General features: G+C 43.2%; 1 protein-coding gene across 1 annotated transcript; it reads right to left on the reverse strand.

Moving 5' to 3' along the window:
* Positions 1 to 2,287: 2,287 nt before the first annotated feature.
* CEP85 (centrosomal protein 85) lies at positions 2,288 to 15,647 on the reverse strand. Its single transcript, XM_056846777.1, has 12 exons — positions 15,540 to 15,647; positions 10,843 to 11,522; positions 9,195 to 9,328; positions 8,354 to 8,471; positions 7,994 to 8,179; positions 7,075 to 7,227; positions 6,724 to 6,878; positions 4,666 to 4,783; positions 4,320 to 4,370; positions 4,118 to 4,225; positions 2,892 to 3,117; positions 2,288 to 2,567 (listed from the first exon to the last, which is right to left on the reverse strand). The coding sequence occupies exons 1-12, from the start codon at positions 15,592 to 15,594 to the stop codon at positions 2,404 to 2,406; spliced, it is 2,148 nt and encodes a 715-aa protein (XP_056702755.1). The 5' UTR covers positions 15,595 to 15,647; the 3' UTR covers positions 2,288 to 2,403.
* Positions 15,648 to 17,509: the final 1,862 nt, after the last annotated feature.

Below are 17,509 nucleotides of genomic sequence, written 5' to 3' on the forward strand. Positions count from 1 at the left end.
AGGGCCTTCTACAAGCTCACACAATGCAGGTGCTATCCAGGCACCTCAAACAGAAAAGCCTTCAACACTCAGCCCCAAAGTGAAACTTAAGCTAAACCTCAAATTAATTTTAAGCAGCTTAAAGTGATCTAGAATTTTAAAAAGATGTTGGGTTGGATCCTCTGAATTTGTTCTTGCTCTGGCATGGAAAGAATCTTTTGTAAATGACCAGAACCTGGTAAAGTTCCTTTCTATACCGGCTGTTTGGAAAATAAAAATGGATTGAACCTTCAAGCAGGGCGACAGAGCCTCACTTTCTGGTGGTTCAGTACATGTTCACATGTCTTTGTTCTCTAAAGGCTGACAGGAGACTTAAATACACTGCAGTAACCCAATGACCAAGACTCCCCTTGTCAACTCATGGTACTTTCATCAATAGCCATGCGTCAGGTGGTCTCTGAAGCTTAAATTAGGGATGTGCATTCAGATATTCCCAAATTGAAATTAAACCCAGAATTTCCAGTTTCGTTTTGGGAAGGGAGCCTGCCCCAGCTGGGCCACAGTGCATTGGCCTTTTAAAGAGCCATTATTTTCAGCGAGTGGTAGATCTAGCATCCAGAGTCTACTGCCAATACACTGCAGACCAGGTGAGGCAGGCTTCCTCTTTCCTTTCCGGCTGCTTGGGAGTGAGTAGCACAGCCACTAAAAATAATGTTCTAATTTCTTTTTTTAAAAGTATGATTTTTCACATGCCAAAAATTGCAGAACCAAAAGAAGTGTGCCCAAAATGATTTCCTAAAGCAATATTGCCCCATTTCAGCATAATGATAATCATGCCTTTTTAGACAACCCAGAATGAAATTAAAACAAATTGTTTTGCACACACCTCTTAAGTGCACTTGTAAGAAGTATGGAGAGATTATGCACTTTTTAGATCAGACAAAAGTATTGAAGCAAAGAGTATATACTGGGGTGTCACAGGACTTTTAAGTTACTGGTTTTGCAAAGCAGTTTTACTCTGAGGATAGCAGAGCTGCAGGATGGGGCAGTACAAGCATCTCCCATAAAAGGCCATTTAAATTAGCAGGTGCATCTGTAATTCATACACCATAGGCAGAGAAGATGTTACAGTATATGTATCACTTCAGGTTACAATATATATATCGCTTCAGTAGGCTGAGGAAACTGCTGCATGGCTATCCCCCCCTCAAAGCTGTGCAACAGTAACAAGTCAGGGAGAAAGGGCCTGGCTTAGCTTTCTTCCAGGGTACCAATTTTCTCTATGCAAGCTGTGGTCATGTAAGGCCACACTGATCCTTCCCACCTATATTCTATACCACTTCATTTCCTGGATTTGTAGAGCAACTCAGTCAATGATTAACCACCAAGCCTCCAGTAGCCTGTCTTTCATGAAAATCAAAGCAAATTTTAGACTGGAAGGCAGATTCACATGATGGATAGAAAGTATGCCAGGAGCTACTCGGAGGGGGACTGTGGTGGCTAAGTATAAAGGTATCCAGCACATGCTGCCATGTAGGCAAATTTAATTGTTGTTGCATTGTGAAATATATATGCTTTCAAAAAAGGCACGTCTGTGTGAAAATCCACACTCTAGAATGGCAAGCTTGTACTTGCATAGAGGGGCACCTGCACAGTACAGTCCCTGTAAAAATGTGCAGTGTGACTGAGAACTCGTGCAACTGCACAGGCTATATTTCCCCCTGCCCTGTAATTAGGCAAGTAAAGGCACAGATGTAGTTAAAAGGCTTCCGGCTATGAATTCATTAAATCAGCAAGGAGTTGTACAAGACTTCTGACTGGTTCCTTTCAAACCAGAGAACTGCAGAATTGAGTGAAATCTTTTATCTGAAATTTCCCAGTTATCCAGTGCTGCTGGCATGCATTTTCCTCATGTACAACCTTTGTGGAACAACTTTGCACAAAGGCAGCTAGCCAGACAATCTTTTCTGCATAAAGCTGCCATACACCCTTAGTCACATACATGCCCACAACTGGGTCAGGAAACAGAGCAAACTGGGCCAAACCACTGGCCATCTCCACACCCACCAATATTTCCCCCATGAGACAACAAACACGTGGCTGAGGAGGGTGCATAGTAGCAAGCAAGTAGAAGAACCTGTTTGTGTAAAGCAGCCCTAGAACAGCAGTCAATTTAAGAAGAAGCAGCGATTGAGCAACTCACCCAGTATCTGAACCAGATATAGTAAAGAAATCTTTAGGATTTCTCACAAGGCTGCCAAAGATACCTTGTTAGAGATGAATATTCATGGCATGAGAAATGCTCAGATTCTCAGTTGTGGAAAATATGTTTCACTTGGCACCCAAGCAAAAATAATTTAAGCAATTTCCAACCCCCTCCCCCAGCAGCTCCAATCTGAGTCCCCAAGTCCTATCTTTTTGTCTTCACTGCGTGATACAGTTATCCCCCATGTCCTGGGCGTATCGGTCAGAGATAGTGGTCCGCAAATCCTCGATCTCCTTGTGCAGCTGTTTGACATCATCCAGCTTCTTTGCAAGTACGTCTGGCTTCAACGACTCACACTTTTCTTTAACTGAGCACTGCACAGCTGTAAAGGCAGAGCACATAACAGAGAAAGCCACAGATTAGCTACTGAGCTGCTTAGTCTACACATGGCTCAGAAGCCAGAGAGAGGAGCACAAAATGTCAGTGGCCGGAGATTCTGTAACAATTGCTAAGTCCTGCAAAAAGTAAAACTTGCAATACTGCAAGCTAACTATATACTTGGATTGGCCAAAACTCCAAGGATATAAAGTTCTCCTAAATCCCTCTGGCCACTAAAATCTGAATAGCAACTAGGAAAGCAAGAGAAGCTCCTGAAAAACTGTCTCGATCCAGTTTTCTGCATGAGAGGTACCTCAAAATTACTTACAGTGAATGCCTAGCAGCAAAGACAAATTGGGGTCCTTCCCTTGAGCCCTCTGAGTCACAACACTGTAGACAGACCGCAGGTCTTGCAAGCAGTTGGCCAGCTCCTTGTGCAGCTCTTCAGCAAGCTGGGCCATCTCACCAGGCAGCTGCTGGCTCGGTTCAATCTGTCGGAGGTGCTCCTGGAGCGTCAGGTTCTTCTCAATCAGTTCCTGATTCTGTGCAGACAACTGAAGAAAAGGATGTACAGAAGTTGGAGCATTATGGACAAATGCCAGGCTCTCTATCACCCCCTAGTGTGTTGCTGTTAATTCACAGCTAAGCTAGAGCAGCAACCACAAGTCAGTGTCCGTTTCTAATGTTCTCTCCTAAAGCCTTAGATTGCAAAGAATGTGGTCTCTATTTTAGTCATACTAAAATGATATGAAGGGGGGATTAGATGCTGATCCTGCATGATGTAGTGATAGTTACAGTCAGCGTTATATTTGTCCATTCTGTATTGTAACCTACCCTGTGAGCCATGGAGTGAGGATGGGGTATATAATATTTTGTACATAAATGTGTGAAGGAGAAACTTGTTCCAAGCAAAGATTTTCCAGAAATGCTGAAGCCATGAAGTGGAAAAAAGCTGAAATATTCTTGGCTACTGGCCTCCAGCTGCTATCTCTAGGAAGCTGGCGGAGAGGGAGGCTGGAGAGACAAATACATGCAAGGCATGGCTTATCTGTTAAGGATTCTAGTCAACTGGCCCTTTGGGAAGTTAAGCAGTATCAGCTCTGTTGCCTTATGCAGAGCGATTGGGCTTAACCATTCATTTTGTGTTATTTATCTAGACTCCTGTTGGCTGTATTTGAGCCATTTAAGTGAACGCCAAAGCTTCTCAAAGCATAAAGACTAGGTCCACAAAGCAGACTATGGTTTATGGTGCTGGCAATTAGAACCAGTGGTTCTCTACTCAGCCTCCTTTTCTAACAAAATGGTTCCTGTGCTCCCACTGAAGCAGAATGGAAAACCAATTGGCAGCAGGTTCAGTGTGCCGCAACTGTAGAAGCCATACCCCATCCTGCTAAAAGGATTATGGGACCAAGAATCTGAAAGCACGCAAACCACAGCTCATTAGGACAATAAAATATTAGAACTAATCAGCAAGCTGGGGCATTCAAATTCTGCGCTGGACTGAAGCCCTGATCAATGTGACATGATCAGAAAAGCCATGTGAAGGGGGCTTACCTCTTTCACAGCCAAGTGCAGCTGCTGCAATGCATTCTCCTGCCTCATGGCTTCCACTCTCAGCGCCTGGCCTGTGCCCTCCTCTTGAGCAATCTGTTCCTCCAGGTCCTGGTGTATCATGGAGACACTAGATCAGATTATCATACAGGTGATACTGAAACATACAAACCAAATGTCTGATCTGCAAACAAGGACCTCTCACCTTCACTTGTGAGGACAACTGATCCATTTTCTTCTTTTGATTGTCCACAATCTGAAATCAAGTGAGATACATGAAAAATTCATTCACTACCATCATCCAGATGTACACTTGTTTTAAAACACTAAAATGCTTCAATTACATGGAGAGAGACCACATATACGTTTACAGTAATGGGTATGATCCAGTGCCAAAGGTTAGAGAAATGGTGTGATGGCTCTCGTTCATGCAATGTCCTCGGGGAGGCAGGCAATGGCAAACCACCTCTGAACGTCTCTTGCCTTGAAAACCCCACCAGGGGGTCGCCATAAGTCAGGTGTGACTTGATAGGGGGGAAAAGTATGGCTACCTTCCTGAGGAGATCACATTCTTTTTGCAGAGAATCCTTCTCCCGTTTCCTTTTCTCCATCTCCTGGGCATAGCCTTCTCCTGGCAGCAACTTCCCACACTGCATCTTCTCTTGTAAACTGAGAAAACATGGTACAGCTACTAAACTGAGTGACCTCAGTAAGCTCATCATTTGAGGGTGGGTTCCGTCAGTCATGCCTGAGAACAATAACCATCCCAGAATGACAAATAAGAAATCCTTCTTCAGGCAAAAGGGCACACAAATCTTCACGCTTTACTGCATGTTTAGCTGAGCGGTGCACATTACTTTATAAAATAAGAGAAGAGCAGGACCTTTTTTGCTAGCTCTGCCTCATCCCTCTTCCAGTGTCAAGAACCACCCTAGTTTAGCATGGGAAGATGAGTCCTCATCAGAGGAGGAGGAAGAGGACAAGCCCTGCCTTGGCAGACGCTCGTGAGTCTAGTGAGTCCCTGAGACCCTGAAGAGCCACTGCCGGTCTGAGTAGACAATACTGACTTTAATGGACCAAGGGTCTGATTCAGCGTAAGGCAGCTTCATGTGTTAGTGTCTCAGGCTCTCCCCAAAGGGACCCTGTTAGAACTGGCACCGCCCTCTGAGCCAGCAAAGACTCATCCACTGCCAGACCCACCATGGTCTCCTGAAGGACCCCAGGAGCAGCAAAGGCAATGGCTGAAGCTTGGACCAGGCACAGGAGTGCATGCTTGGTGGCCTGAGGCCTCCCTTCTGCTGAGGGAATGCCAGGAGAAACTAATGAGTCATTGCAGAATCTGGCCACTACTCCTCCTCATGAGAAAAGGAGCTGAGTCATCTTGTGGAGAGAAGCTTAATGTGGGATCAGCTTCACCTATAGGGAAACACTCTCTATAAGGCTGCAGTGAGACTAGAGCCAGTGTGGGATCAATACGTCTGCAGTCTTGATAATGGTCCCACCAGTTGCTTGATGTGCTCAAGATCAATTTGTGGAACCTTGTTATCTGACCCTTGGACTGGTTTTGGACCCAGGACTGAGACCTTGGACTGCCTTCTGACCTTGCATTTGGATTGTATTATCTGACCCTTGACTTTGATCTTGGACTGACCTGTGAACTCCTGCTGTGAGACCCTATGGTTGCTTGGTCTTGCCTCCCACCTAGTGGCCAGGACATCTAGCACAGGAAGAGTTCCACAGTATGACCAAGGCAACGAGACAGTTTCCTTAACTAATTCAGTCCTTAACCTTCAAGGTAACTTCCAATGCAAAATGCTATATCAAGACACCACTCAGGGCCAAGCTCAAACCAACAGCAACAGATACATTCCCTGTTTTAAAAGAGTGGTGTGTGAAAATGAAGTACAGAACCCACACCCCCCCCACACCTACACTACTTATTACCTTGGCAGCTCCTTTTTCCTATTTGCTTTTCTCCCATCAGTGCTCAGATAGGAGAAATGCATCTGGAAAGACAAAGGCTAATACAGCATACATTTTTCTGCTATTATGATTAGACACCCATCAACTTTGCTTTCTAGTGAAATAGAACAGATTGAGGTTTAAACACATGGATCTGCTGCATCTGGCTTAGCTCTTATTAGCACCCTCAAACACTGTATCATGAGCTCCTCTGGTTCCCAAGCTAGAATGCTCACCATTTTACGCTGTCCCTTACCAATCAGTTTTCTCCATCTCTCTCCTCCTCGGCTCCTGAACTATCTTGCTACTTCTGAAAACGTGAAGCTGCCTTCTACCGAATCAGACTATTGGAAGCCAATATTGCCTCCTCTGTCTAGCAGCAACTCTCCAGGGTCTTAGGCAGAGGCCTTTCCCATCACTTACTTCCTCACCCTTTTAACTGGAGATGCTGGGGACTGAACCTGGAATCTTCTGCATGCCAAGCAAATTTTCTACCACTGAGTCACAGCCCCCCCCCCCATCATGCTGCCTGTGGTAAGGCTTCACTGTCATAAGTGCAATATAATGGAAGAGGTCTAAATGGCACTGCAAGGCAATATTACCTCATTTCATTCTGCCTGTCATCTCCTGGCCCCAGGAAATGTTACCTGTGCACAGTGGAAAGTAGTTCCATTTCTTTGTGTTTCTGTGTTTCTAGCTGTAATTCCTTTTCTCTGCAACTGGCACGAATACCCACAAGCTCCTTCTCAAGGGTAGTCACTGTTTCCTGCAAGGCTGCAACGGTCTGCTGGGATTCCTTTAACTAGTAAGAAGGGAGAGAAAACTCCAGAACCAACCAATCAAGGCCACACGATACAACAGTATTGCAGATGCTGCTGCATCTACCTGAAGAACTGCAAATAACCTAGATCAGGATGTTTTCCTGCCAATCCATTTAGCCACACCCACCCACAGTTATACCATAGGCCCTTTCTTGGATCCAGGAGATTACATCCTACCTGTTGACTTTGTTTCTGGTGATCCTCCAACACAGGAAGGTCAGCAAGGTAGCGCTCCAAGGTCTCTATTCGCTGCTGTTTCTCCCGATTCTGTTCAGATTCTTTTTGGCATTTCTTCTTCAGATGCTCAATGTGTTTATCTCTTGCCTTAACCTGCACCAACAAAACAGCATGATAGTGGTTCTCCACCCCAGCAACACACAAATCAGGTTCAGATTCCCAAAGTGCGGGTGGCCTTCCTTCAGCAGCAAATGAAGTACATATCTGGGCCTTCATTTGAGCACGGCACTCCAAGACAGAATGAAGAGGCCATCAACAAGCACTTTAATTCTACTCCAAGCTTCACATGAGTAAATGTTTGGCTTGAGGGTACAAGCTGCATCAGCCAAAACAGGTCAAAATTCACTCCTCATGAGATATGGCAATGAGGACTGTTGTGCTTATCACACCCAGAATACCCAGCTTTATGTTTAGTAGTAAAGGGTTTTACTATCTCCAACAGTTCTTATGCTCTCCGTATCCCTTCCTGACTCCTCAGTTTCCCATTCAGAACCTCCCACACAGAAACCATTCTCATTACCCACACCAACAGTTCATGACATAAATCAGCATGTGCTTTGAGGCTCTTGTAGGTACAGAGGCCAGAGCACCAAGTATATTCTTGGCTCTCAGATCAATACAAAATAAAGTTCCCAAAGCAGCTGCCCCCTCCTTCCCACCCAAAAGAGCTGGTTAATCTGCTGGGGGCGAATTCAGGCAGGCTCTGAATAATACAGCAGTTTCTTACTGCCCTGCATTAAAACATTGTATCCCCCCTCCATGTGCGAAAAGGTTCCTGAAAAGGCATTTTCCTTCTTTGGCAAGGATCTTAAATGGAAACCAGAAGAGTCATCTAACACTGTTAGCTTAGATAGCCTACCCTCTCTTCTTGCTTTTTCAGCTCTGCTGTATACGTCTGTACTGTCTCCTTGTGGAACTCCTGGATCTGCTTTTCACCTGCTTCTGAAGCGGCCAATTTCCTCTCCAGTTCAACCTTTTCTTTACTCAGCAACTCTGTCTTTTCAGTAAACTGAGCACGCAAGAATACATTCTCCCGTTGCAACTCCTGCAAAACGCATATAGTGAAACACAACAGTTCCCAAGTGTCCTCCCCCCAAAGGACATCCCCACAGAAGCAGCCAAACTGCTGTGCTCCAGCACAGCCAAAAAAAAGGATGTGACTCACATAGACCATATGGAGCACCAGAGCCATCAACCCTGTTGCCTTGCTTGTGCTTACCTGCATTCTGAGCAAGTAGATGTCTCCATAAGGGGCAGGGGGGGCAAAAAGAGCACTGTGGACCTGCAGCTCACTTTCTCGTACCTTCTGCTCCAGCTGTGAAATGTGCTGCCTCTGCCTTTAAAATAGAAGGGCCCCAACACAAAATTTACAAAATCACTCTGATACATTTAGACTGATAAAATTATCAGAAAACAGGATAGAAAGTTGCCTTCAGCAAAGGCATTTTCAGTAAAGCACTTTAAATTGTGTTCGTAACCTAAAAAATGGGAAGGGTGGTGTGTGAAGATAATGGGAGGTAACTGAAAAAAAGGATTACCAACCCAGGGCGTCCAGAATAGGCCGAACAGCTCCGATTTATGCAGTTTCTGACCTTGATTGAGAAAGCACCCCTTTTTGAAAAGGATGGCGGTTTCCTCCCCCATTATGTACCACAGGAAATTACCAGGCACCTGTCATTTCCCCTAACTGGTCAATGATTTAGTGAACATACTCCCAACATGAAACGGAAAGCGTTTTCTTTGTTGTGGCACCAAAACTTTGGAATTCCCTCCTCAAGGAGATTTGCCAGTCTCCCTTTATCGGTATTTTCCATCAGCAGGTCAGGACTTTTTCATCTATCATACCCCCAATAAAAGTTACTGACCCTCCCCCCTGGTTCTGGTGTTGTATATTTACATGTTTTTATTGAATTAATTTACATTTTAATTTTTTTAATTGTTCAACTGTTCTAATGCTTTTATGTTCACCACCTCGGGGATCCTGATCGGATGAAAATATGGCATAAAATTTTTTAAATAAATAAAATCACAGGGATACATTGTAGGTTTCTGTTTCCTACCTGTCAATCAGCATTTCCTTCTCCCTGAGTAGATTCTCATTTGCATTCGCAACACCAACCCACTGGGTCGGCTCAAGAGAGTGCAATGAAGTGCTGTTTACCAGGGGATGGTAGCAAGCAGCTTTGTTTTGCAGCTGGAATAATGAAATTCAGACAGACAAGACACGAGTTTAGCTCTCAAATGCAGCTGCAATATCACTGAGGCTATGTTGTTCTCAGCATTCTTCTCAATCTATCAATATACAGAAGGCTCATCCTATATTCAACTATTTCAGATTCACATCCAAGCACTCTGTGTACTACTGAGAGGAATAATTTTAGATCACTGCATGTCACATGAAACTCATGAGAACCTTTGCCTGATATCACTGAACAAAAATTGTTTCCTACTATAAAGGGTGTGCGGACCTTATGGCATGATGATTTAAACAAAATAAGGAAAATGAGTCACACACACTGTGCTAATTCATAGACTTGTATTTTTCCTATTTAATGTCCAAGAGAACTGTTTCAACATACCAGAAACACTTAGTAAACTAACAGTGCAATACTACGCAGAGTTACTCCAATCTAAATCAGTTGAATTAACGTTTAGACTAGTTAACTCTGTATAGGATTGCAGAGCCTATTCATGCCTTGCAAGGACTCCCAAAGTGCTTAGTATGAGATTCCTCCAAATTTAATTTAAACAAGTACACACTGAAACAATCAAGTATCTGATTCTGAACTTAGTCCCACTATGCAGATCAAGTAATAAGCACAATGGGGCATGGTATGGAAAAGAGATTAGGCAGTCCTCCCCCCAAAAGTAGTTTGTGTACACCAAAACTCTAAAAATAATATCAAATAAGATGTCACAAGATCATGGTTGCTGCTATGCCATACACAAGGCTTTTTTTTTAAAGGGGGGAGGAGTAGAAAGTGGCAGTGGGTGGAGAGAGAAAGCAGTAATGGAAGGATGGCAAGGGAAGAAACCTCATTCATGGAGAGTAAGCAAGAGGGGAGGAAGCAGGGGTAAGCAAGGGTGACATTTCTCTCCCCCACGATTCCCCACAAGTTCCCCTCTTGTTATTGCCTAGTCTCCCATAATGCCTGGAATTAAAATAGCTGTAATGGTATTGTTGTACTTTTCCTCCAGATCTCCCCTGAAAACCCAGGAAAGTGTTACATACACAGATAGCACTCTCATCTTCCTCACCACACATTAATAGAAGCAATATATTGTAATAGTGTTGTGCTCTTTCAACACACAGACTAAGAGCAAAAAGGTGGAAAGAATATGCAACAGTTTAGGCAATGACAACCATATGTACATTTCCATTTTTATCCAGTAGTCTGTCAAAGATAGGACATTTTGGAGGACTTTCATTCATAGGGTCGCCAAGAGTCAGAAGCGACTTGACGGCACTTAACACACACACAGTCCCTGGAAGGGTTCAGGGTAGATAACTGTTTAATGGAGAAAGAACGGCAGTAAAAATAGGATACCCTAGTTATACACAATATATTTAAGACAACTACAAGTCAAAACTGAATACCCAACTAACGAACAACTATGGATAATAGAAGCCTTATTCTGATGCAAGCAGCTATTTATACATATAGGCAAGGTTTAGCTAACACATATGGTTTTAACAGGGCATTGTACCTGCATCTGATCTAGTTGCAGTCGAACCCGGTCCAAGTGATGTTTCCAGGCACTGAATGCACAGTTCTCATGTGAATGTAGTGTACAGGTTTGCTGTGTCCACACCTGAGAAGCTACTGAGCTGGAATATGTAATGGCAGGATTAGACCCCAAGGAGAGCTGCTTTTCACAGATTTTGCTGGCCTCGGTTATTGGCTTAGAATCGAGCTGCACTCTACGCAGTTCTTTTTCTAGGTCAGCGGCCCTGATGCTTGAATTGCACATTTGGAGCTGGGTCCAAGGACCATCAGACTGCCTTTCTAGTACAGCAGAATGGTTAAAAGTGTGTTCCGCAGCAAGCCTGCCAGATTTCTGAGCATCTTCCATTCTTGCTTGATCTGATGAAGGGAACAAGGATCGATCAAAATCATTTTCCAGTGAAGCCTGGTACATAGGAAGATGGCCCCTGGAAAATGCCTGGGAGTGCCTCGAAGCTTTACCGTTTGTCACCGGCCCTGCCATGTCATCTGAAGGGCCTGGCAGGAAGGAGGTCAGAGCAGCCAGAGGTGCTCCTGATTTGCCCACTGTGCAGGGCTTGCAGGGAGGACTCTCCAGCATGGAAGGCATGACATGAGCCGTAGGAATGGCCACCTGGGTTTTGATGGGCTGAAAGGAAGAGCCGTCGCTGGAATTGCAGAATGCTGTGGAAAGAAAGAGAGTTAGAATCAAGATTGCTTTCTTTCTGCACAAGCCTGTCTTTTGCTGTGATTCTTCTGTAAACCTGGTGAACTAGAAGACACATATCCTAGTAATACTTTCAAAAAGGAAAGGCCATGTGCCTTTCTGTCTCCTAACATACAAACTATTTTCTGATCACAACTGAATTGAGACATACAACCAAATTATCTTAATTTGATCAAATTAGATTGTGTAACAAAGTATACCTTTCCAGTTGTTCACACACAGGTCTTGAAGTTGGCTTTTAAGAACAAATACTGAGGCTTACTCAAGAACCAGGACTTGAGCTCTTGGTTACATTCCCAACCCTGGGCCTTGCAACTCACTTGCTGCCAGATTTGTAAGTGAAGTTGGATGCAGCCCCTAGAAGCAAAAGAACGGAATGCTCCCTAGGAAAATGAAGCAACTGCTGTTCTGTTAGGAATTAAACGTCCTCCAAAATCAGCTTCAGTTCTCTCCCAACAAGCATATAGAATACAGCAGAGTGGAATACTGAAAATCCTGACGCTGAAACACCAGATCAGACTAGATGGAAGTGTGAAGTTATTCTTAGCAACTCTCAGGTTTCAATACAGGAAAAACAACAACAGCTTAACCAATCATTTTGGCACCTTATTTTCTATCAAAGTTCCTTCCTTTCTAGATGATTGGGTATGACCACATGAACTTCTGGTTCTCGTGCAAGATAAAGACAGTAGAAAATCAATTTAAAGTCGGAGGTATTGCTTCTCTTATGTAGGGCAACGACTTCATACCACCATGTGTCAGTTAATAGCCATTTGCCAGTACTAGAAGGAACACAGGACTCAAATCTGGTCATCACAGGAATGAGGCTACTACATACACCTAGTCTAAATATCTGCAGACAAGAGACCAACATATGGTAAAAATATTCAGAGCCAGTGAACCTAAAACTCCTTCAAGAACACATAATTATATGGGATGGCACTGTTTAGAGTTTCATAAGCAAGCTACACAAAGAGGCAAAGGGCATTTCCTGTGTGGGTAAGAAACAAGACTTGGCAGAGCTGTATCTAGGGCAGAGCTGCAATACAGTGACAGAGTGCACATCTCCATGGGTAAGGCCTCTCCTCTGGTCCCTAGCATCTCTAATTATTATGACAGAAGGGCCAGTAAAGACCTGATGCATTCTGGAGAACAAAAACAAACAACAACACATTCTGCCCTTTCATTAAAGCCACTGGGACATGTATGTGTGAAGTGCTGTCAAGTCACTTCCGACTTCTGGCAACTCTATGAATAAAAGACCTCCAAAATGTCCTATAGTTAACAGCCTTGCTCAACTCTTGCAAACTGAGGGCCGTGGCTTCCTTGATTGAGTCAATCCATCTCATTCATGTTGAGTCTTCCTCTTTTCCTGCTGCCTTCAATTTTTCCTAGCATTATCATCTTTACTAGTAACTTCTGTCTTCTCATAATGTGACCAAAGTATAATAACCTCAGTTTAGTCATTTTAGCATCTAGGAAGAGTTCAGCCTTGATTTGATCTAGAACTCACTTATTTATCTTTTTGGCGGTCCATTGTATCCATAAAATTCTCCTCCAACACCACAATTCAAATGAATCAATGGTCTTCCTGTCAGGTTTCTTCACAACTTTCACCCATACATAGTAATAGGGAACACTATGGCATGAATTATCTTGGTTGCCAGCGACACTTAAGAATCTTTTCTAGATCATTCATGTTTGGCCTTCCCAGTCTCAATCTCCTTCTGATTGAACTGACAGGGAGATAAAATACACCCTTGTGTATTTTGCCAATTGGAAACTGTGTATTTTGCCAATTGGAAACTATTCCATTTCTCCATATTCTGTCCTAACAGTAGCCTCTTGTCCAGAGTACAGGTTGTGCATCAAAACAATCAAATATTGTGACACCCCCTTTTATTTTAAAACCATAGGTTTTCATGATCAACACAATCAAGAGTTTTACTGTAATCTATGAAACACAAGCTGATTTTCTTCTGAAATTATCTCGTATGCTCCAGTAACCATTGTAAATTTGCAATATGATACCTAGTGCCTCTTCCTTTTCTAAATCCAACATCTGGCCTTTCAGGTTCCATACATGGAAGCAGTCTTTGTTGTAAGATTTTGAGCATCAGTTTACTCACATGATAAATTAATGCGATGGTCCAATAGTTGCTGCCATCTTTGACGTCTCCTTTTTTTCAGAATTGGAATGTACACTGAGCATTTCCAGTTTGTGGACCATTGTTTTGTTTTCCATATTTGTTGGCATATTCTTGTTAAGATTTTGATGGACTCCGTTTCTGTGGATTGGAATAGCTCTATTGATACCCCATCTGCTCCTGGTGATTTGTTTCTCCCACTGGCTCTCAGTGCAGCTTTCACTTCACTTTCTATAACTGTAGGTTCTTCAAAAGTTTCTTCTTTGAAGGAATCTGTAATTCTTTCATATTTTCTGTATAGTTCCTCAGTGTATTGTTCCTATCTTTTCTTTATTTAGTCCTGTTCAGGTAACATTTTTCCGTGTTGATTTTTCAGCATGCCTAATGGTCCTTTAAATTTCCCTTTGATTTCTTGGAACTTGTGGAATAGATATCTTGTTCTTCCTTTTTTGTTGTTCTACTTCTTTACACTGGTTATTATAATTGTTCTCTTTGTCTCTATGCCAAAGTTGTAAGAATGCTGCATTTAGGCTTCCGATTCTATTTCTGTCACCTTTACTTTTGCTTCTTATCTGTCTTTAGCAATTTTAAGAGTTTCATAGTAATCCATCAAGGCTTTTCATTTCTTTGGCTACAGAAATAGTCTTTGCATATTCTTCCTTGATAATATTTCTGGTTTCGACCCATAGTTCTTCAGGTTCACGTTCACTTGAATTTAGTAATGCAAATCTATTCTTTACATAGTCTTGAAACTCTTCAGGAATGTTGTTTAGATTTCATTTTGGCACTATGAATGTTTTGGTGTTTTTCTTCAGCTTTATGCTAATTTTTGATATTACAATTCATGGTCTGTACCACAAAACTCCTGCTCTTGTTTTAGCAGAGCGTATAGAGATTCTACATCTTCTGTTTCCGATTATGTAATCTATCTGGTTTCTATATTGGCCATCTGGTGATGTTCATATGTACGATCATGTTTAGTTACCTGAAACGTGTTTGCAATAAACAAATTGTTGTCTTCACAGAATTCTATGACTTGCTCTCCTGCTTCATTTTATGCTCCTAGCCCAAATCTTCCAACAATATTTGATTCTGTTTTGTTTCCTACTTTTGTTTTCCAGTCATTTGTTATTACAAGCATATCTTGTTTAAATGTGTGATCAATTTCTTCCTGGACACTTGCATAGAAGCTTTCTATTTCTTCCTTATCAGCATCTGAGAATATGTGCACTGGAGAGAACATTCACACCTCAGCCAGGTGTGAACCTTGCTACTTCATCTGGAACTTGGCAGAATTGAAGAGTGGCAATATAGGGCAGCTTCATACAATGCTTTCCCTACCAGTGTAAGTATACTGCACTAGAGTATGCCTGTGTAGGGAAAACATATGCAGAGCAGCTCTATACTGAAATGGCATGTCCAGTTCCTTAACCTGCAAAAGAGTTACCCCAAGGATGATTTTTTCTATTTCAGGTATATTCAATGGAATTAACTCACTAGCTAACTGGACACTGACCAACATCAAGGGAGAACTTATGCTCAGTTAAAATAAACCCCAAGGACTGTATGCAACAAGAATGAGTTGATGACTAGCTGGGATATTAAAAGCTTAGAAAGTGGAAGATATTTGAAGTTAGCAATTTGTTGGAGAATCTTACAGTGCACTCCTCTGCAGAATTATTCCAATAACTACTCCAGAGTTACTCACTGAAACTGTTGGGGTTAGAGTGGAGTAACTCTGAATAAAGTTGTGCTGTAAGACAGCCACAGTCTTCCTGTCAACTGTAATAATCTAAATAGGATGAAGGAATCAAAACAAAAACTTACCTTCTGCACTGTTAGAACCAGAGGTCCCATTTAGCGTGCCCCCATAGGCAGCCATAGTTGAATTACAACCAGAATGTTTCCAGACTTTCAGATAGGACTTTCAAGACTGTCTCTAGAGAATCTTCTGGACTGAACTAGAAGGGTGGGGGAGAGACATGTTATGAAATTTACACGGGAATTCATGAGCCAATTCAACACTTTCAGACCAAGGCTCAGCAGAGACTGGGAGTGGCTCTGCTCACAACAGAAATGATTTGTCCCTCTAATCATTTTACTTTACAAATTTGTCAGCAGTTGAGTGTCATGCACACCTACCCTGGTTGGACTGTTTGCTCTGGATCTTGTTTTTACTTGTGCTCTGCAGTGCAATATACCTATCATTTGGAATGCTAGACCTTCTAGACTCTCTTCGTAACAACTCCTCAACCCTGTCCCACAGCAGCGTTTGTGTGCACACCTAAGAATGTGAATGCATGCACGATATATATGCTCAGCTGTGTATATGTATCTACAAGTATAATATTTCATGCATCTTGATATGATCCCTGTACCCTGCCCGACAGTAGCCCAGCTGTTGTGTTTTGGGCCAACTGAAGTTTACAAAGGCAGCTCCACCTACAACATATTACAGTAATCTAACCTGGATGTAACAAATGCATGGATCACAGTGGCCAGATCACACTTTTCAAGGAACAGCTTCTGTAGCTGGTGCATCAGTCACAGCTAGTAAAACGTGTTACATACCATAGAGCAGACCTGCACCTTCAACTATTGGCCTTGGATCCAGTGGCACCTCAAGCTATGAACCTGCTCCTTCAAATGGAGTGCAGCTCTCTCCGGGCAGGCCGATTTCTCAGTAAGGCCCTCCTCCCTGGTCCTGGTGCTACTTGTTTGTGTGTTTTTACTGAGAGCAATGTAAGCCCAACGGGGAGAAAGGTGGGGTACAAATGAAGTAAAATAAAAAACGAATAAGTGAAAACTGAAAGATAGCAAACAATCCAGACCAGTTCTTGCAAAAAGTTGGAAACCTTTTATTGACTTTCAGAAGCTAACACTTCATATAACATGTTTCTCTAATCCAGTATAAATATATCTGAGGTGATTGCTCATGGGATTTGTTTTCTGTTGGTCTATGTGATGTTGTGTATAAAAATCACATACAAAGACAAAACTGGCAACTTTTTCTGCTGTTACATTTCAAAGCCTTTTGGTGCCTACATGTAGATCGGTGGACCAAAAGGCGACGAAATATACAAGAAAGCCAAAAACAAGTTTCCCTTTTTGCATGCTCGTGTGTACGCTCACAAATAAAGTACAGATATATAGATTTCATTTACACCCCATCTTTCTTCCCAGTGGGGACCCAAAGCGGCTTACGCTCTTCTCCGCGCCTTGATTTTATGCTTACCACAACCCTGCGAGGTAGGCTAGACGGAGAAAGACGGGCCCAAGTTCACCCATGGCAGGGGTGGGCATTCAAACCTGTTCTCTCAGATCCTATCCCAGCACGGGCCATTTATGCACAGGAGGTTTTGCCTTGGATTTGCTGCTCTCTAGATGCACATTTCCCCCCATCTGAATTCTCCAAACTCTGCACTTACTGATGAGTTTTGAGAATTTGGATGGGGGAAACGCGCATCGAAAGAGGGGCAAATCCAAGGCAAAACCTCCCGCGCGTAAATGGCCACACTGACCACTGCATCCCTAAAGGAGGACCTGCGTCTGACAGAGAGGCTGCTCCTCCACGTCACAGACGCATCTATTTAAGGCACCACAAGCCCCCGCTTTGTTTTCAATCCAATTAAGCCCTTCTCTTGTTGCAGGCTAAGCTGGGACGGCTCAGGAGGACTCCCTTCCCCCCCCCCCGCGCGCCTCAGAGAGGGGCACGCGGGGTCTTTTAACCAAAGGCCGCGAACGGGGAAGCGCTTTTGAAAAGCCCCATGCCGGCCAGGCTGGGGAGTGGGCTTGAG

This window comes from Euleptes europaea, chromosome 3 (genome assembly GCF_029931775.1).
Source record: "Euleptes europaea isolate rEulEur1 chromosome 3, rEulEur1.hap1, whole genome shotgun sequence".
Taxonomy (NCBI): domain Eukaryota; kingdom Metazoa; phylum Chordata; class Lepidosauria; order Squamata; family Sphaerodactylidae; genus Euleptes; species Euleptes europaea.

Bases quoted from the DNA above. Each gene is read 5' to 3' on its own strand.
- CEP85 (XM_056846777.1), bottom strand. From the start codon at position 15,594: ATGGCTGCCTATGGGGGCACGCTAAATGGGACCTCTGGTTCTAACAGT. The intron at 9,329-10,842 runs GTACAATGCCCT...TCATTATTCCAG, and splicing joins TGCAACTAGATCAGATGCAG to CTGCAAAACAAAGCTGCTTG. The intron at 4,371-4,665 runs GTAGCCATACTT...ACTTGATTTCAG, and splicing joins AATGTGATCTCCTCAGGAAG to ATTGTGGACAATCAAAAGAA.